General features: G+C 41.3%; 1 protein-coding gene across 2 annotated transcripts in view; it reads right to left on the reverse strand.

The window, feature by feature from the left end:
• The window catches only part of larp4b (La ribonucleoprotein 4B), a 125,037-nt gene that overhangs the window by 13,369 nt on the left and 89,545 nt on the right, over positions 1–22,123 (reverse strand). For both annotated transcript variants that reach the window (XM_078232666.1, XM_078232674.1), the window contains 3 exons: positions 12,344–12,523; positions 10,446–10,579; positions 984–1,095 (listed from right to left, as the gene is read on the reverse strand). In XM_078232666.1, the coding sequence (XP_078088792.1) occupies positions 984–1,095; positions 10,446–10,579; positions 12,344–12,523 (426 nt within the window). The remainder of the gene's footprint in view (positions 1–983; positions 1,096–10,445; positions 10,580–12,343; positions 12,524–22,123) is intronic.

Below are 22,123 nucleotides of genomic sequence, written 5' to 3' on the forward strand. Positions count from 1 at the left end.
TTCTGACAGGTAATTTACAATTGATCGTAAAACTGAATTTTGATGAGGTGAGGAGGATGGTGGCGTTAGGAAATTTCAGAATGAGATCAGAAAACGCAGAAGGGCAGTGGAAGTATGGAATACTTGTTGCCTAAAAAGGCAATGCTGCATCAATTGAAACGTTCAAGATTAAGATTTAAATGAGTCCACTAACAGGATGACATTTTTATATTCTCAGCTGAGGGTTCTATAGGTAGTTCTGATCAAATCACACTCAACCATTACTGTGTACATTCCTTTTTTGTCCATAAAAAAATAGCATAACATTTGTATCAGGCACCATCAGTATGTTTTCAGTATGCCGCTGGAAAACAAAAGGAAGCAGCGCTCAGAAGATATGCGCAGGAAGACATGCAGTTTATACCACAAAGGGATTTTACTGTTACACTCCTGGGCTAAGACAGTTCCAGCACATGTCTGAATGCAAGATGCTCAGGTCATGTACAGGATTACCCAAAATGTATGAGAGCGCCAACATTCATGATTGTAAAAACGCTGTTTTATATTAGTTGAAACTTATTATGGTTGATTTCAAGGACAGCATGCCAAAAGCAACTAAAAACAGATACCTTAAGTATTAATAACATGTGGGACAGCATGGTTCTCCTAGTCTAGTTCATAAGTACATTGTGATTTAATAAGAGTTGTCCATTGGTTTCCAATCTCAGATGTCACATTTTTAGCCAGGAAATGATGTAAATTCCTCGGTTTCACTTTGTTAATTTAAAGCTGCTCCATCAATGCAACATCATCGCACCAGCATGCAGAAATCAAAGTTGAGTCGGAAAATTGAGCTACAGAAACATTTGGAAGCAGTCAAAGTTGAAAGATGGGAATACCTGGATGCAGAATGTGGCAAGACTTGGAACAAAATGCAGCTACTCTTAACATCACAAGTTGCTGGATCATTACAATCTGTTCTGCCCAAAAGATAAAATACTTACTGTGGCTGCTCCGTTGACTTGTACGGATTTACTTGCAGTAGAAAGAGGTGCAGTCAGTCTTTCCAATGGAGTCTGTGTTTCTCTTTGCTTGGTTTCTTGGCTCTTTGTTTCACTATAAAACACACCACAAAAGCAATCCTTATTTTTATGAACATTGGCTATGAAAATTCCTGCTGCATTGCATAAAAGCCAATTTCTGAGCCATGAAGTGACAACAATGTAGACTACTGCTGCCCCATGAACTAAAGCACACACTGTTTCAGTGATGCACAATGATATCCAGCTGAAATCAAAACAAGATTGCATGCACCCCACCCTAATCTAATTTCCAATTTTTCCTTCCAGAAGTTACTGAATACCAACAAACTGCTTTCAGTTTTGGGCCCAGAACCTCAGAAGGGTTGGCCTTGAAAGGGACATTGTTTAGATTCACCAGAATGTAATGGTTAAGTTATGGGCAAGATTTTGAACTTGCCTGGTATTCCTCGAGTTGAGGACTGACGTAAGCATTATATCTAGAAAGGGTTAGGTGCTACAAATTCTACTGAACAGCATCGTTCTATGGTGGGAAATGCAGGAAAGAAATCAGGAAGCACTTCAAAGTCACGAAAATATGGAACTTGTGACATCAACTGAAACTTTCAAGATCACAATCCATACCTTTGTAAGAGTAACAAGGATTATAGAATCAACTTGGGAAAATAAAGTTGAGATACAGATCAGCAACGGTCAAATCATTGATCAGCAGAACCTTCTCAGGTCTGAATAGTCAGGTCTGGTTCAAATGAAGGGCCAGTTTTGAGTCAAACACGAAGGGGGAGACTATCAAAGGATCACATACTAGCTGGGTTGGCTGAGTTCCCTTCATATTTTCTCAGAGAAAATGCTACTAACTAGCACTTTTCTCTCTCAAAAGTACGCATGTAACCAAACACCAGTAAACTGAAGTAGCTGTTCACATTGAAGCTTATGAAAATTCTACTCTTTTAAACCTCTGCTGCCAAATCACTACCTGGACATCTCACAATTCAATTGGTTTCTTCAACTGACAATACAAATCGTTTGCTTCCTTCTTTGTTCTTTCAAATGCTGTCTTGTTCAGTACTTAATTCAACCACCTGATGTACGCAAAGTAATTTGGCCTTCAGGGGTATTGGAAATATTCAAGATACAAAAAACCAAAAGTGTTACTCTTTACTGATTGCTTAGGGAGTGGCAACTTGGCAGGTTTCCTACTTCCCAATGCTAAATCTGCTATGAATGCTTTGTCCAGAATAAACATGGCTGGTTTGACTGCTGTGGGGAGCAACCGGTAAAATACCTGGCAGCTGAGTGAAATTCTTTAGCTTTTTAAAAAAAAAAATCAGGTATAGGCAGATATGTGGCTGATTGCAAAGATGGAATTCAAGGAGACAGATGTTAGAGCTGGAACTCGGGACACACATTGTACACACGATGAGTGTGGTGCACTTTATGCACCTAACAGGGAAGTTCAAAAACATTCTAAAGTGCTGACGCTGGAGTGAGTGATTCTATTTTGCAGGAGGCCCAGAGTCTTCTTTACATAAAACTTCATTCCAAATTTCATGCTTCACGTTGTATGATGGAAGACACCCCTATGAGAATCTATTGCCAGAACGCATGCATGCCACAGAAGGTTTTTTTTAAAAAGTTGAACTGGACAGGACTAAAAGAATCTTCATAATTGAAGAAAAAGACAAAACACGCACTGACAACTGGAGGAAGAGGATCTGTTAGCTTTTCAAACAAAGGAATAACCCAATTGAAAGCATTAACATGGCTGGAACTGAATAAAAACAAGCCATTACTGAATGGCTGCAGGACATGCATTTTGTCAGTCTTACTGCATTTAATTATGCAGATTATATTTTTACTATGCAAATAATATTTTTACTGTTAGTAGAGTGCACAGAACAAATTTGCCCATAAGAGATGTAATTAAGGTTTCTAACTGGTGCACTGAATACGAGTAGTGCTTTCAGAGAGAAGGAGCCATAAAAAAACCAGTCCTGGGCACCACCTGCTGGAAATTGAAGTTAACACAGGAAAGAGAGAACGCCATGCTGGACAAATAAAAGTTACTGCAAATGCTGGAAAATCTCAGGACTAACAGCATCTGTGGAGAGAAAATAGAGTTAACATTTCAAGTCTGGATAACTATCTAAGCAAAAGCAAAGTGGAAATAGGATTAAATTTACTGCTGTGGGGGTGGGAGGGAGCAGTAGGGGCTAAATAGAGGGCCAGCGATAGGTGCAGGGTAGGGGTGATTGGTAAAGGTGCCATGGACAGAAGACCAAAGGGAATGTAAATGGTAGTGATCATGGCTCAGAAGGGTGCTGATAGCAGCCCATTAAGAGATCAGAATGTGTAAATGGCAGAACAAAGGTAAGCAGTTGTGGCAAAGGACAACCTGGAACGGATAACAGATGGCTCGAGTGCGGTGGGGAACACAGTGGTCAAGTGCAGAAAGATGAAAAGCATGATTAAAAAGGGATGGAAAAATGAATCGATGGAAGAAATGAAATCGAATTAGTAATAAAAAGGGAGGTTGTTCATGGCCTGAAATTGTTGAATTAAATGTTAATTCCAGAAGGCTGCAAGACGCCCAATTGCAAGATGAGGTGCAGTTTCTCCAGTTTGCGTTGGGCTTCACTGGAACATTGCAGTGGGCCAAGGACAAACGGACATGAACAGGATGGTGTGTTGAATGGCAAGTGACAGGAAAGTCTGGGTCGGTCCTGCTTGTGGACGGACTGAAGGTGTTCTGCAAAGCAGTCATCCAGTCAGTGTTTAGTTTCTCCATGCGGAGTAGACCACATTGGGAGCAGCAAATGCAATAGACCAGATTGAACAAGGTGCACGTCAAACACTGCTTCACCCGTATTTAGGCCCTTGGATGGGCCTATTGATACTCAAATATATGGGAAAGCAGACACTGAAGAGGATATAAAGATTCTACAGATGGATGTAGATAGGCTCGAAGAATGGGCAAAAATTTGGCATATGGAGTTTAATGTGGATAAATGAGAGGTTATCCATTTTGGCAGAAAAATAGAAAGGCAAACTGTTAAGCAAATGGGATGTTGGCATTTATCGCAAAAGGACTTGAGTATAAAAAGATGAAAGGGAGATCTGATTGAGGTATAAAAATTTTTTAAAGGGATTGATCAAGTGAATGTAGACCAAATGTTTCCTCTTTATGAGAGCAACCTGGAACAAGAGGTTGAGAGGCAGTAGATTTAAAACTGAGACGAGGAGCAGCTACTTCCCGCAGAGGGTGGTGAATTTGTGGAACTCACTGCCCCATCACACGGTGCAGTCTGAATCACTGAATAGTTCCAAGAGGGAGATCGACATATTTCTAATATTAAAAAAGGGAAAGAGGGATATGGAGAACAGGTGGGGAGGTGGATTTGAGACCAGGGAGAGATCAGCCATGATCTGATTGAATGGCGGAGCAGGCTCGAAGGGCTGAATATGCCTACTTCTGCTCCTAGTTCCTATGGTGAGCAGAGAGGTGGTAAAGGGGCAGGTGTTGTACATTCTACGATTGCATGGGAAGGTAAAGTAGGATGGGGGCAAGGTGGTGGGGGTGATGGAATGGACCAGTGATGGAGGAGTGAAATGTCTGCTGGACAGACTTTGCTTCAGACACAGATAGAAGACAACAGGACAATGCAAAAGGAATCCACCAATGCCATTTTTCATAATCAGCATCTGTGGAGAGAGGACACAGCTAATGTTTCAAGTCTGGATGACTCACCGTCAGAGCTGAAATGAATTGGAAACTTTAAAAAATGAAATTTAAAATCCCAATTATGTATTAAAGCAAATAAAGCTACACAATTTGACAGCTTTAAACAAAAGCTTTTGCCACCAGGAGTCAGCCAAGCAAACAGTGAATGCTATATAACACTAACATGCAGAGCCAACATGAGGTAAACATGAATTAACAAGCAAACTGGTCAAACACACCACAAACTGCAGACGGTAATAGTTCTGGGAATGTACACAAAACCGTACTGAATGAGTCTGAAGGACAGATGTTCTGTGTATAGCACTCTTATCTACTAGGTAGGAATTAAACTGGCACAAAGTGGCTGCAGTCGCTCTCATCTACAAGATGCAAAGCATCAACTCGCCAATGCTCCTTTGGCAGGACCTCCCAAACCTGCAAACTCGACTGCCGAGAAGAACAAGGACATCAGACATAGGAGAACATCACCACCTGCAAGGTCCCCTCCAAAAGTCATACACCATCCGGACTTCAAACTATATTGCTTCAGTCATTGGATCAAAGCCATAAGAACATAAGAAATAGGAGCAGGAGTAGGCCATCTAGCCCCTCAAGCCTGCCCCGCCATTCAATAAGATCACGGCTGATCGGATCATGGTTTAGTTCCACTTACCCGCCCGTTCCCCATAACCCTTAATTCCCTTATTGATCAGAAATCTATCTACCTGTGATTTAAACATATTTAACGAGGTAGCCTCCACTGCTTCAATGGGCAGAGAATTCCAGAGATTCACTACCTTTTGAGAGAAGTTCCTCCTCAACTCTGTTCTAAACTGACTCCCCCTTATTTTGAGGCTGTGTCCTCTAGTTCTTGTTTCCTTTTTAAGTGGAAAGAATCTCTCTGCCTCGCCCCTTCATTATCTTATATGTCTCTATAAGATCTCCCCTCAGCCTTCTAAACTCCAACGAGTACAGGCCCAATCTACTCAATCTCTCCTCATAAGCGAACCCTCCGGTATCAACCTGGTGAACCTTCTTTGTACGCCCTCCAAGGCCAATATATCCTTTCGCAAATAAGGGGACCAAAATTGCACACAGTATTCTAGTTGCGGCCTCACCAGTACCTTGTACAATTGCAGCAAGACCCCCCTGATTTTATACTCCATCCCCTTTGCAATAAAGGCCAGCATTCCATTTGCCTTCTTGATCACCTGCTGCACCTGCAAACTGAGTTTTTGCGAATCATGCACAGGGACCCCGAGGTCCTTCTGCACAGTAGCATGTTGTAATTTTTCACCATTTAAATAAGTCCATTTTACTATTATTCCTTCCAAAGTGGATAACCTCACACTTGTCAACGTTATACTCCATCTGCCAGATCCTCGCCCACTCACTTAGTCTATCCAAATCTCTCTGCAGACTTTCTGCATCCTCCACGCAATTTGCTTTCCCACTCATCTTTGTGTCATCCGCAAACTTTGTTACCCTACACTCGGTCCCCTCCTCCAGATCGTCTATGTATATGGTAAACAGTTGAGACCCCAGCACCGAACCCTGCAGCACACCACTAGTCACCAACTGCCAACCAGAAAAGCACCCATTTATTCCAACTCTCTGCTTCCTGTTAGATAGCCAATCCTCAATCCACGCTAACACTTTACCCCCAACTCCGTGTATCTTAATCTTCTGCAGCATCCTTTTGTGAGGCACCTTATCGAACGCCTTCTGGAAATCTAAAAAGACCACATCCACCGGTTCAACTGCACTCGATACATCTTCATAAAAATCCAGTAAATTCGTCAAACACTACTTTCCCTTCATGAATCCATGCTGCGTCAGCTAGATCGAACCATTTTTTTCCAGGTGTCCTGCTATTTCTTCTTTAATGATGGATTCCAGCAATTTCCCAACTACGAGCGTTAAGCTAACCGGCCTGTAGTTACCCGCTTTTTGTCTACCTCCTTTTTTAAACAGTGGCGTCACATTAGCTGTTTTCCAATCAGCCGGCACTTCCCCAGAGTCCAGCGAATTTTGATAAATTACAACCAACGCATCTGCTATTACTTCTGCCCTTTCTTTCAGTACCCTGGGATGCATTCCATCCGGGCCCAGGGACTTATCTACCTTTAGTCCCATTAGCCTACCAAGCACGACCTCTTTAGTAATAGTAATTGTTTTAAGGACCTCACCCCCTACAGTCCCACGACCATCAATTTTCGCTAAGCTATTTGTGTCCTCTACCGTGAAGACAGACACAAAAAACTTGTTTAAGGCCTCGGTCATTTCCTCGTTTCCCATTATTAAATCCCCCTTCTCGTCTTCTAAAGGGTCCAACATTTACTTTAGCTACTCTTTTCCTTTTTATATATTTGTAAAAACTTTTACTATCAGTTTTTATATTTTGTGCTGGTTTAGTTTCATAATCTATCTTTCCTTTCTTTATCGCTTTCTTAGTAGTTCTTTGTTGTTTTTTTAAAGCTTTCCCAATCTTCTAATTCCCCACTAGTTTTGGCCACTCTGTACACGTCGGTTTTTAATTTAATATTCTCCTTTATTTCCTTAGTTATCTACGGCTGGTTATCCCTTTTCTTACATTCCTTCTTTATCACAGGAATATATTTTTGCTGAGTACTGAGAAAAATCTCCTTAAAAATCCGCCACTGTTGCTCAGCTGTCCTACCAACTAGTCTGCGCTCCCAGCCTACATTAGCCAATTCTGCCCTCATCCTATTGTACTCCCCTCTGTTCAAGCAGAGGGCATTGGTTTGGGACCCTACTTTCTCACCCTCCATTTGTATTAGAAATTCAACCACATTGTGATCACTCATTCCAAGAGGATCCCCTCACAAGATGATCATTAATTTTACCTGTCTCATTACACAGGACCAGATCCAAGATAATGCGCTCCCTCGTAGGTTCTGTAACATACTGTCCAAGGAAACTATCCCGACAGCATTCTAAGAACTCTTCCTCAAGTCCACCGCGTCCGACTTGAGTCAACCAATCAATATGCAGGTTAAAATCCCCCATGATTATTGCTGTTCCGTTTTTTCACGCATCCATTATTTGCTTGTTTATAGCCCGACACACCTCAAAGTTATTATTTGGGGGCCTATAAACCACGCCCACCAGTGACTTTCTCCCTTTACTATTCCTTATCTCCACCCACAACGATTGCACATTATGCTCCTTAGAGCCTCGTCTCTCACTACCGCCCTGATGTTATCTTTAATTAAGAGAGCTATCCCCACCTCCTTTTCCTTCCCGTCTATCCTTGCGAAATGTCTGATACCCCTGGATATTCAGTTCCCAGTCCTGGTCACCCTGCAACCACGTTTCTGTAATGGCCACTAGATCATACCCATTTGTACTGATTTGTGCCATTAACTCATTCACTTTGTTTTGAATGCTACGTGCATTCAGGTAAAGTGTCTTTATATGGACCAGATTTGTTAGCCATGGATCTCCCTTCTCAACAACACTGTGGGTGCACTCAGATGAACTGCAACAATTCAAGGTAGAAGCTCACCTTCAAGGTGAATTAGGGATGGGCAAATGCTGCTTTACCAGTGACATTTAACCCATAAAAACAGGTCACTAACATTGCAACTGTGTGCATCAACCTGTTGAAGAGGGGTGTGCATGTGTGGGGAGAAAATGGAATTTACTGGTCTTCCCTGTGCGAAGTGCATGGACTTTATACCATACCTCATTGCTGTCTAGTGAAATTCTTAAAATATCAGCCACTATTCACACTCTAGTTATAACCTTGTTTGTACAAGTGGCTCCACCTATTTTGATGAGATAAGTTTTCCTTTCCAATATCAAAAAGGTGTCAAATTGCAGACTACAGAAACAAGGATAGAATATTGGAAATGCTGCTTCTATATGCTGCTTGACCTAAAAATTAGTTTCAAAAGTCCAAAGTCAAAATGTCAACTCAGCTGCTTTCTCCACAGATGTTGCCTGACCCGAGTATTACCAGTGTGGTTCTCGGTTTGAATTCCAGTACTTAGGGGATTTTGCTTTGTATTCTGATACTACTGGACTGCTTGCTGGGCCATAGCTGACAGGCATTTAGGATTCATAGCACTGAGAAAATTTAAAAATCTAAATTATAACACCACAGGAAACACAAAGCAAAAACATGTTACATGACTATATCCCAATAGTCTGAAACTCAGAGGATTTAAAATATACATTTTAATATACATACTAATGTTGACTGCCATACAATTCATGAACATAAAATGGTCAATTCTCCATATTATAAAAGGTGATAGTCCGAGTGGGCGAGGGTCTGGCAAATGGAGTACAATGTTGGTAAATGTGAGGTCATCCATTTTGGGAGGAATAACAGCAAAATGGACAATTATTTAAATGGTGAAAAATTGCAACATGCTGCTTGCAGAGGGACCTGGGTGTCCTTGTGCAGGAATCTCAAGGAGTTGGTTTGCAGGTAATTAAGAAGGCAAATGGAATTTTGTCCTTCATTGCTAGAGGGATGGAGTTTAAAAACAGCGAGATCATGTTGCAGCTGTATAAGGTGCTGGTGAGGCCACACCTGGAGTACTGTGTACAGTTTTGGTCTCCTTACTTGAGAAAGGGTATACTGGCACTGGAGAGGGTGCAGAGGAGGTTGATTCCAGAGTTGAGAGGGTTGGCTTATGAGGAGAGACTGAGCAGACTGGGGCTATACTCATTGGAATTCAGAAGAATGAGGGGAGATCTTATAGAAACATACATTATGTAGGGAATAGATAAGATAGAAGCAGGGAAGTTGTTTCCACTGGCAGGTGAAACTAGAACTAGGGGGCATAGCCTCAAAATAAGGGAAAGCAGATTTAGGACTGAGTTGAGGAGGAACTTCTCCACACAAAGGGTTGTGAATCTGTGAAATTCCCTGCCCAGTGAAGCAGTAGAGGCTACCTCATTGAACGTTTCTAAGACAAGGATAGATACATTTTTGAACAGTAAAGGAATTAAGGGTCATGGTGAGCGGGCAGGCAAGTGGAGCTGAGTCCACGAAAAGATCAGCCATGATCTTATTGAATGGTGGAGCAGGTTCGAGGGGCCAGATGGCCTACTCCTGCTCCTAGTTCTTATGTTCCCATGAGGTCATTGAACATTATTCTATTTTGCTTTGAAGGAGGTGGCGCAGAGGAGTCAGTAATCGATTGATAAAGCAAGAAACAACTTCAAAAACCAGATTAAAAATTAATGATTCACAATTACTACCTTTTTAAGACGGAGCTAAGCTATGTCACACACATTTACACAGTTTACATTAAAAAGGCAACTTTAAAAAGTTGCAAATGTACAGAAGTGGGATTATTTTTAGACCACTTGAAAATAGAAATTGCAGGAGGCAAAGCCAATGTTTCGACACAATTCTGATGAGTTTGAGAAACATGGCTCCATACCAAACAGGTTGTCCAATTCAACAGGTATACACCCTCTTTCAAAACTAAAATGGATTCTGTAGAAGCTAATAAATCGCATTTTAAGGTCATCATGTCCAAGCAGTTACTGTTGTATGTCACACAAGAGATCCTTGCATGTTACCAATTATTTTCTGTTGCCGTAATTTTAAATTCCACCCTCAAAGTCCAATTACGTTTAAACAAGTCCATCAATCAGATAGGTACATAAAGATGCACTCATACAGATTATTAGCATCAACTATCAGAAGTGAAATAACTTACTTGATTTCTGGAGAACGAGGTGGTGAAGGGGAGCCCTCAGAACTCACCGGCAGTGCAGTTGGAGGTATGGATGGCAGTGTCTCCCGTGGTATTCCCGAAGGTATAGTGTTAGTGCTTGCATCAACATTTATACTCTAAAATGAAAATCAGCATGATCCTAGTTACTTTAGTCCAAAGACTGCAATAACTGCACTTCAAATTGTTGCACAAGTACTTATCGAGAACAAATCTGTACTCAATTTCCTTCTGTTAAGATTGCAAAACACAACTATCAAGTCACCAAATAGCATTCACAGACATGGAGATGTCCTAGTCAGTTTGCTGTTCTATTGAAAGAATGGATACCCGAGTTAATTATATACATTTTGATTCAATGATCTATTCAGCTCAATAGAAATATGTTTAAACATGATTTTAACACCAATAAATTTACACAATCTAGGTTCTCAGGAACTAGATAATGAACGTTAGTGAACATGTTAAATTAGTTCAAACAATCTGTTGATAATGTTGATTTTGGGGTATACATTGCCCATGAAACCAGATTTCTTTTCTGATTTTCTTTTAAAACTGTATAACTACTTATGGGGTAGATGTGATCTGTTTAATGTCTCATCTAAAAGCAACACATTCTGTTGGGAGGCAGGAAGTACAAACTTCAATGAACTACCTGACCCCGAATTCAGCTTCCTTATCCATAGTCACTCATTAGCAAGGTGCTTCCTTCCTTTTCCCCTGGGATACCTTGATGCTCTCAACTTGTTGGCGAGTGACAAACGTCATCTCAGCCGCCCGAGTCAACTCAATCAACTCAACTGTGCACAAGCCATAAAATACTTCTCAAATACTGCAGGCCACCTTCTCATGACCTCAATCCTCTCCAAGCTCTTAAGTGTCCCAGTGAATTGATTTGATTTGATTAAGTCGCACCCTTGATTCTCCATCCTCCTGTGGTTGCCTCTCCATCTCCATTAAATGATGAACGTTATGCACCTATTGCTCCTCTAGTATCAAGCTTGCCTTGCCCACAACTCCATTATTGGTAGACAATCATTTAGTCACTGGGTCTATTGATCTCGTATGTTGTTCCCTCTGCCTTGCCACCCCCATCTCAAAATGCTTCCTCAAAATCCTTTTGATTGTGCCAATCTGTAACCCTGCTCCGAATCCATTTTTTGTCCTTCCATTCAGCATCTAAAATTCCTCAATGCAAATGGAGAATGCTCAAGATGCCATAGGTATGAATACAAAAATATAAATTTGTGCAGTGATGTTTCAGGGAAAGACCCAACTAAATGAAATAGCCTGTTGTGAAACAAACAAAAATAGATGCATGCTGTCTTTTGGCAGCTGTTGTTCATATGTAGCTCAAGGTTGCCTTAGCTCCAAAGCTTTCCTTCCCCTTTCACGCAACTTTTAGAAATATGATCTCTCCACACAAATAATTTTTCAGACAGTTTAAGTTACCAAATGGTCCTGGAGACAAAGCAGGGATGGACATTAGCAAGTTAGTTGACAGAAAAATACTTCGGGCTGTCATTTTTTCTGGAATATTGCAACTACCTGCCAGGCAGGCTGCACAGCATTCCTATAGTTCACTAATTCTTACTCATTATATTGGGTTCAAGGGCCCCTCAGTAAAGGTGCAAAGCGTTTTCATATACCCCTAAATCTAGATTTCCTCAGAATTCTTGGGTTGAAATCATTGTGAACTGATTCATGTACCAGACTTGACCAATTTCTCATCTGGTTAGAACGCACATCATATTCAAGACCGGCAAGTGCCGTATTTCATTTCTATGTAAGTTTGACCATATAAAGTCAATTTTTGTTTTGAAATGAAATGAATGATTTGATCTAGACGTTGTCTTCAAAAGTAGTACCAATTGCCATAATACCTGTACTATCTGTGCCTTCTCTTTCGGAATTACTTTGACCACATTTGATAGTCTGTTCTCAAGAACCTCTTCAGTCTTCAGGTTGCCTGCAGCTCCAGGCAAAGGAGGAAAGTTGGACAGCCCTAATTCAAAGTTAGGTGATGGTGGCTTTGGTGGAGGAGGGGACTGTGTCTGGGACCTCTGCCAAAAAAAAAACAAGTAGTTTTAAAGTCACAGTTTCCTCTCCAAACAAGGTCAAAGGCATTCAAAATTGATCTTTATGTAATTGCCCAGGAATGCACAAACCCATAATACCAGATGAATATGAAAACAATTGGAAAGTTGCAAATGCCTACTGATAACATCAACAATATGGTGCATCATTATAGTGTGTTTTCCCTCAGAAGGTATTGCACATTGCTAACACGCAAACATGTTAACATTGTGCACAAAGTTAAACAGCAAAATCAAGTTTATTGGAATACCACCAGAGGCAAATTAAAGAGACAAACATTCATTTATGAAGCATCTTTTACAATTTTACAATCTTAAAGCACTGTACAGCCATGGAAGTACTAATGAAGTGTAGTCATTGCTGTTATGTAGTAAACGTGGCAACCAATTTGTGCACAGCATATTCCCGTGAACAAGTGATAATAACCAGATAATCTGCTTCAGTGACACATCTGAAAAATAATTTTAAACTTCAACTCAAATCTGTATAGTGAAATTTTCCCACTCCCTTCTTCTGGTTTAGAGAAATGTAAAAGCTACCTTGCATCAAATACATACGCCCTAGAAGGAAATTTCAGTAATCAATATTTTGCAGCTTCATATTAAGATGTTTGATGACAAGAGTCAGAGTAAACAAAATTAACCAGACAAAAACATGAGTGGCATGAAGACCCACCAGACAGAGAAAACAAATTTGGTCTTCCAATGCAATGTAACTCTCCAGAGCAAAAACAGGCAGTTTGCAATGTTAAAATGAGTCCCTCCAGCTATCTACTTGTATAATTTGTACTCTATGCAAAGCTCAGAGTAATTTAACACAAAAATTTGTGGACTAAATATTAAATTCAAAATGCAAAGATTTTCAATTTCTGTTCTGCCAATAATTCTCAGTATTGTAATTAATATTCCCATGTATATTTTTTGGAATGCAACACATTTAATGGTGTGGGTGTGGCGACTGCATAGTTCCTGGTCCTGTCTTTAATTTCCTTTCTCCTGGTAAATGCATTGCCTCTACTCTATTTCCCTTCCTGCAGTGAAGATATTTGGCAGTACACACTGCATTATATATATTCATCAAAACGTTCCTGCCAATTTGGCTTTACTTTGTTAATACAGTTTATAGCTTGCATCATCAAAGGATTGCTTAGTTTTAAAAAGTAGATTTTGCATAACATTAATGAAAGGCATTGTCAGTTGATATGCTTTATGGTCAGCATTTATGCAATATTCATTCTATTTGGGTAGTGTTAATTTCTTGATAGCCAATCAAGGGTCAACCTGAGCAGTGCTGCTTATTCCCTTAAACTGCAAAGGAGAAATTTTTTCTTAATCCTTACAGTGCAGGCCGCCGCCATTTGGCCTACACCGACAACTATCCCACCCAGGCCCTGTAACCCCACATATTTACCCTGCTAGCCCTCCTGACGCTAAGGGGCAATTTCACATGGCCAATCCACCTAACCCACACATCTTTGGACCGTGGGAGGAAACTGGAGCACCCGGAGGAAACTCTCAGGACACAAAGCTTCACACAGAATGCGATTCAAGGCCGGAATTGAACCCGGGTCCGTGGTGCTGAGGCACCATTGTGCCACCATATCAGACCTTTTTCTGGCTCAACAATTGTGGATGAGCAGTTTGAAGGCAGTGCTGAAAGAGCACTGCAAAAGGGTACATCTAGAAGTAGATTAATTGGATCAGTCACAGGAAAGGTCGAAAGATGCTGTCGCTCTCTGTGATGCGCGATTGGCAGCGACTTTAAAACAGTTTTTTTTCCTTCCCTCAAAAAAGCAACTATTGAAAAACACTTAATGTTGTGATTATGAATATAGATCAGTCATTCAGGTTTGAATGTTTTTATGCAGTTATTAGTACATGGAATGCACATGGATAACTAAAGAGAGCCAAAGAGCAAGAAACTGGAGTATGAGAGAAAACCAGCCAAAAACAGTAAAGGCTTCTACTAATATATTAAAATAAGAGTAGCTAAAGCAACAGTTGCTTCCTTAAAAGGCAAAACTGAGAAATTAATAATGGGAAACAATGAAATGGCAGTGAATTTATCTTGTATCCATTTTCACAGTAGAAGACATAAAAAGCATCCCACTAGCCGAAATTAAGAGGCATGGGGGAATCAACACCACAAGAAAAAGTACTAGTTAAACTAATGAAACTCTAAGCCAACAAGTCTTCAGGACCTAATGACCAGCCTCTGCTGGCCCCAAGAGTGGCTGCAGAGATACTGCATTCATTAATTACAATCATGCCAAAATTTCCATTTCCAAAAGTCATTCGGTCAGGGACCATACCGTGTTGAGGTGATCTATTAGCATGGATAAGGAACTGGGTAACTAACAGGAAACCATCAAGATAAACAGACCATTTTCAGTAGGCAAACTACAAATAATGGTGGGGCCTTAACTAAAATCCATATTAATAAACTGGATGAAGGGATGACTGTGGTCAAATTTGCAGATAATACAAAGATAGATAGGAAAGCAAGCTGAAAGGAATATTAAAAAGTCTGCAAGGGATACGGATAGATTAAGTAATTGGGTAAAAACTTGGCGGATGGGATATAAGGTGGGAAAATGTGAGGTTGTCCACCTTGGCAGGAAGGAGAAAAGAGCCTGCAGAATGCTCTGGTATGGAGGGATTGGAGTGTCCTTGTATATGAATCACAAAAAGCTAACATGTAGGTATAGCAAATAATTAAGATAAATGGAATTTTGGCCTTTATTGCAAGGGTGATTGACTATAAAAAGTAGGGAAGTGTTCCTACATTTGTAAAGGATAATTGATGGGATCATACCTAGAGTACTATACACAGCTTTGGTGGTCTTAAGTATATTCTTGCCTTGAAACAGTTCATACAAGATTCTTCACTGGACTGATTCCAGGGTCAACAGGAATGTCTGATGTGGAAAGGTTGACCAAATTGAGCCTATACTCATTGGAATTTAGAAGAAAGTTTGCACATTCTCCCTGTCTACATGGGTTTCCTCCGGTTTCCCCCCACAGTCCAAAGACGTACAGATAAGGTTGATTGGCCATGCTAAATTGCCCCTTCGTATCAGGGGATTAGCAGAGCAAATAGTGGGGGTTATAGGGATAGGGTTGGATAGGTGGAATTGTCGTTGCAGGCTCGTGGGGATTCTATGAACGAGGTGATCTTATTGAAACAAGATTCTGAGGGGGCGAGATAGGGTAGATCCTAAGAGGAGGCATGGGATTGAGGGTGATTTAGCGGTTTGGATCAGGAATTGGCTAGCTGTAAGACAACAGAGGGTGGTGGTTGATGGGAAATGTTCATCCTGGAGTTCAGTTACTAGTGGTGTACCGCAAGGATCTGTTTTGGGGCCACTGCTGTTTGTCATTTTTATAACTGACCTGGATGAGGGCATAGAAGGATGGGTTAGTAAATTTGCGGATGACACTAAGGTCGGTGGAGTTGTGGACAGTGCAGAAGGTTGTTGCAGGTTACAGAGGGACATAGATAAGCTGTGGTGCTGGGCTGAGAGGTGGCAAATGGAGTTCAATGCGGAAAAGTGAGAGGTGATTCACTTTGGAAGGAGTAACAGGATTACAGAGTACTGGGCTAATGGTAAGATACTTGGTAGTGTGGATGAACAGAGAGATCTCGGTGTCCATGTGCATAGATCCCTGAAAGTTGGCACCCAGGTTGATAGGGTTGTTAAGAAGACGTACGGAGTGTTAGCTTTTATTGGTAGAGGAATTGAGTTTTGGAGCCAGGTGGTCATGTTGCAACTGTAAAAAAACTCTGGTGCGGCCGCACTTGGAGTATTGCGTACAGTTCTGGTCACCGCATTATAGGAAGGATGTGGAAGCATTGGAAAGGGTGCAGAGGAGATTTACTAGGATGTTGCCTGGTATGGTGGGAAGGTCTTATGGGGAAAGGCTGAGGGAATTGAGGTTGTTTTCGTTAGAGAAGGTGGTTAAGAGGTGACTTAATAGACGCGACTTAATAGAGGCATACAAAATGATCAGAGGATTAGATAGGGTGGATAGAAAGAGCCCTTTTCCTCGGATGGTGATAGCTAGCACAAGAGGACATAGCTTTAAATTGAGATATAGGACAGATGTCAGAGGTAGGTTCTTCACTCAGTAGTAAGGGCGTGGAATGCCCTGACTGCAGCAGTAGTGGACTCGCCAACATTAAGGGCATTTAAATGGTCATTGGATAAACATATGGATGATATTGGAATAGTGTAGGTTAGATGGGCTTTAGATTGGTTTCACTGGTCGGCGCAACATCAAGGGCCGAAGGGCCTGTACCGCGTTGTAATGTTCTATGTTCTAGGATGTTCTGTCGCATGACCATTTCTAGAACTAGTGGGTACAGTTTAAAAATGAAGGGTCTCTCATTTCAGAGGGAGATGAGGAAGAATTTTTCCTCGAGGGCCATTCGTCTTCAGAATTCCCTGCTCCTGGGCAGTGGAGGCTGGCTGAGATATACAAATGTTTGACCTACAAGAGAGAGTCAAAGCTGGACTTTAAGGCCACAATCAGATGGCCAGGTGGTTATGGAAAAGGAGAAAGAAGGACCTGAAATAAAGGTTCTGAATTGGAGGATCAATTTTAATAGGATAAGACAGGATCTGGCCAAAGTTAACTGGCAGCAGCTACTTGTAGAAAAACGTACACCAGAGCAGTGGGATTCATTCAAAAAGGAAATAAAGTATAGGTCCTACATGTTTCTGTGAAAGTGAAGGGTGGGAGCAATAAGGCAAGAGAACCCTGGATATCAAGAGATATTCAGAGTTGGATAATGAAATAAAGGGAGGCTTAATGTAAATACCGAAGGTGCAAACCATCGGAAGCACAGGAAGAATAAAAAATTAGGAGTGTGAAGAGGGCATGAAAATACACTGGCAGGTAAAATAAAGGAAAATCCAAAAGGTATTTTGTAAGGTTAGGAGGGTGACCAGGGAAAGAGCAAGGCCCATTAGGGACCAATGTAGCAATTTGAGAGAGAAGCCAGAAGATGTAAGCGAGGTTTCAAATAAATATTTTGCATCAGTGTTCACTATGGAGAAGGGTGATGTAGGAATAGAAATCAGGAAGGGATTGAGATTTACTTGAACAAATTAATATCGGGAGGGAGGAGGTACTAACAGTTTTAATGGATTAAAAAGTGGATAAATCCCCAGGCCCAGATAAGATGCATCCCAGGCTGCTACGAGAGGCTATGGAGGAGATTGCAGCAGCTCCGACACTAATTTTCAAATCTTCTCTGGCCACAGGAGAGGTGCCAAAGGACAGCTAATGTGGTACTATTATTCAAGGAGGAAAGTAGGAAAAAAAGCAGGAAATTGCAGGTCAGTAATTCTAACTTCAGTGGTAGGGGAAACTATTGGAAAAAACTCTGATTGACAGAATTAATCTCTACTTGGGGAGGCAAGGATTAATCAAGAATAGTCAAAAATTAATTTGTTTTGTCAAAGGGAGATGTTTGAATTTTCAAGGTGGTGACTCAGTGTGTAGATGAGGATAGTGCAGTTGATGTAGTCTACATGGACTTCAGTAAGACTTTTGACAAGGTCCCATTGGGGAAGCTGAAGAAGAATGAGCAGCACAGCACAGGAACAGGCCCTTCGACCCACCAAGTCTGTGCCGACACATGATGCCTTTTTAAATTAAAGACCTTTTGCCTCTACATGGTCCATATCCCTCGATTCATGTATGTCAAAATGTCTCAAATATTGCGACTGTAGCTGCTTCTACCACTTCCTCTGACACACACCATCCTCTAAAAAAAATTTCTCCTCATCTTCTTTAAACTTTTCCCCTTTTACCTTAAACCCATGTCTCCTCGTAATTGACATTTCTACCCTGGGAAAGGTGGTAAGAGCCCACGGGATCGGGCAATTTGGCCAACTGGATCCAGAATTGGTTTAGTGACCAGGAGGCAGAGGGTGATGGTCGAAGGTTGTTTTTGTGACTGGAAGCTTGTGCAGACTGAAGAACTTCAAATAAATCTTTGCAGAAATGAATATAGAAAAAAAATTCAAATATCTCCAGTATAAAGAAGTGCGATCTGGACCAAGTCAAAAACTAAGTCCATGGAGGATATTATGTTCACATGGGACTATAAAAAGTGTATATCAGCAATAAGGGTAGTAACATGTACATTACAGATATCAGAAAATGAAAACTTAAACAGCAATAAGAACTGAGAATATGACAAACAGATTTCTCCAATATAAACGTAGGGGTCTGGATACATTTTTGAAACAGCGGAAAGTTAGAAACCAGAGGTTAAAAAAAGTATCCAAGTCAGGTTTCCATTGATGGCAGAGGAGATGGAGGGCCAGAATTTTCAAGGAGTAGTGGTTAGTTGGATTGCCATTTCACTATTTACTTGCGCTGGAATTTAGCTGCACATTTCTCACCCAGCCTTCTGACTCAGGGCCAGGTAAGAATTGTCAAGTGCAGGAGTCCTTCTGTCAACTACAGCATTGTCAGGGAAAGTGAAACCATGCCCCCTTTTAATGGTATCAAAAGGTTATTGCGGAAAATAAGAGCTCATGATGTAGGGGGTATTATACTGGGGGGAGGCAATGCCGTAGTAGTATTTGCACTGGACTAGCAATTCCGAGATCCAGGGTAATGCTCTGGGGTTCCAGGTTCAAATCGCACCAGACCACATGGTGAAATTCAATAAAAATCTAGAATTAAAAGTCTAATGACGACAATAACAATTGTTGATTGTTGTAAAAATCCATCTGGTTCACTAATATCCTTTGGAGAAAGAAATCTGCCTTCCTTGCCCGGGTGTCCCTGTGCATGAATTGCAAAAGCTACAATGCAGGGACAGTAAGTAATTAGGAAAGCTAACAGAATATTATTTACTGCAAGGAGATACAAAAACAAGAGTAAAGGAGGTTAAGCTTCAGTCATTCAGGATACTGTGCACATCTGGAGTACTGTGTGCAGTATTGATTTCATTATTTAAGAATGTAAGAAAGGAGATTGAGAGTTCAAAAATATTTTCGTAAGGAAGGACGTAAAGGAAATAAATATACTTGAAGCAGTTCAGAGGGGGTTTGCTAGACTAATACATGGAATGAACAGGTTATCTTATGAGGAAAGGCTAAACTTGTATCTGTTGGGAGTTTAGAGGAGCAAGCGGTAGCTTGACAAACATAAGATCATGATGGGTATTGATAGGGTGGATGTGGAAAGATGTTTCTTCTTTTGGGAGAATCTAGATCGAGGAGTCACCTACTTAAAACAGATGAGAACTTTTTTCTGGGGGTCTTGAGTCTTTGGAACCCTTCCCCAAGCAGAGTCCTTAAATATTTTTAAGACAGACCTAGATAGATCCTTGATGAACAGGTTTATGGAAGATTATCAGGGGTAGATAGGAATGTGGAGTTTATAATCAGATCAGCCATGATTTATTCAATTGTGGAGCAGGCTTGAGGAACTGAATGGCCTACTTCTGCCCCCAATTCAAATGCCGGTCATCGAGAGTCAGCACTAGTTACCCAGGAGTTAGAAGTGGTTTCAATTCTAACTTTTCTGGTAAGAAAGTCAGTACCATCCAAAGTCTCTGAACTAAACCAGAGGTTCGTGATGTAAGGCAATTACCCATTGGTCGTCTGTACTCGTGTTAACTTTGCTTGAGGACATAAAGGATTGCGTAGAGCGGGGGTGGTTTGTTCAGTCGAACAATAACCAAGAACATTGCAGTAGTGACGACAGTGAAACAGTGCAGACCAATACCTTCACATAAAGGGAGAAAGAATGCGCTCAGTAGAACAGTGTTACCTTAATTTTCATTTAGGTAGCACCTGTAAAGTAAAAAACACCCCAAGGCATTGCATGTAAAAACTGTAATTAGACAAAAATGGAGCAGTGTCAAAAAGGATACATTAAAAGGGGTGACTGGAAATTTTAACATGGATCCAAAACGTTTAAAAGGATGTGGAGAAAGTTAAAAATTCCAGACTGTGGGACCAAAACAGATTGAAGGCACAGCTGCCCATGCTGAGACAGAGATAAACGAGAGGGGATTGTAAAATAGTCGAAACAACAAGTCACACTTTGCTCTGAAGTGGATGTAACATCTGGGTATGATAATGACGTTAACAATTGCATTGACTAATAAATCAAATTAGTGATTCAAATCATAGCATAGTAACTGATGAAAGAATGCGTGATTAATCTTGTAATTTCTGGGGTAATAACAGGAAGCATCCATGAAAAACCACAAGGATTTTAAGAACCAATTTACTCATGCCCTTCATTTCTCCTAATGGCCCCCATCATTCCAGTCCCATATTGCAGGTTCAATACTTTAAAGTGGCCTGGTAAAACAATGATGTGGCGATGCTGGCGTTGGACTGGGGTAAGCACAGTAAGTAGTCTCACAACGCCAGGTTAAAGTCCACAGGTTTATTTGGCACAAGCTTTCGGAGTCTCAGGCCCCTTCATCAGAAGTGAGGACTTGTGTACAAACAGGTCATATACAGACACAAACTCAATTTACAAGATAATGGTTGGAATGCAAGTCTTTACAGGTAATCTAGTCTTAAAGGTACTGACAATGTGAGTGGAGAGAGGGTTAAGCACAGGTTAAAGAGGTGTGTATTGTCTCCAGCCAGGACAGTTAGTGAGATTTTGCAAGCCCAGGCAAGTCGTGGGAGTTACAGATAGTGTGACATGAACCCAAGATCCCGGTTGAGGCTGTCCTCATGTGTGCGAAACTTGGCTATCAGTTTCTGCTCAGCGATTCTGTGTGTGTCGTGAAGGCCGCCTTGGAGAATGCTTATCCGAAGACGAGGATGGCCTCAACCGGGATCTTGGGTTCATGTCACACTATCTGTAACCCCCACGACTTGCCTGGGCTTGGAAAATCTCACTAACTATCCTGGCTGAAGACAGTACACCATAAGACCATAAGACCATAAGACATAGGAGCGGAAGTAAGGCCATTCGGCCCATCGAGTCCACTCCACCATTCAATCATGGTTGATTTCAACTCCATTTACCCGCTCTCTCCCCATAGCCCTTAATTCCTCGAGAAATCAAGAATTTATCAATTTCTGTCTTGAAGACGCTCAACGTCTCGGCCTCCACAGCCCTCTGTGGCAATGAATTCCACAGACCCACCACTCTCTGGCTGAAGAAATTTCTCCTCATCTCTGTTCTAAAGTGACTCCCTTTTATTCTAAGGCTGTGCCCCCGCGTCCTAGTCTCCCCTGTTAATGGAAACAACTTCCCTACGTCCATCCTATCTAAGCCGTTCATTATCTTGTAAGTTTCTATCAGATCTCCCCTCAACCTCCTAAACTCCAATGAATATAATCCCACGATCCTCAGACGTTCATCGTATGTCAGGCCTACCATTCCTGGGATCATCCGTGTGAATCTCCGCTGGACCCGCTCCAGTGCCAGTATGTCCTTCCTGAGGTGTGGGGCCCAAAATTGCTCACAGTACTCCAAATGGGGCCTAACCAGTGCTTTATAAAGCCTCAGAAGTACATCCCTGCTTTTGTATTCCAAGCCTCTTGAGATAAATGACTTTATCTAACTTGT

Source organism: Mustelus asterias, chromosome 2, assembly GCF_964213995.1.
Source record: "Mustelus asterias chromosome 2, sMusAst1.hap1.1, whole genome shotgun sequence".
In the NCBI taxonomy this organism is placed as follows: domain Eukaryota; kingdom Metazoa; phylum Chordata; class Chondrichthyes; order Carcharhiniformes; family Triakidae; genus Mustelus; species Mustelus asterias.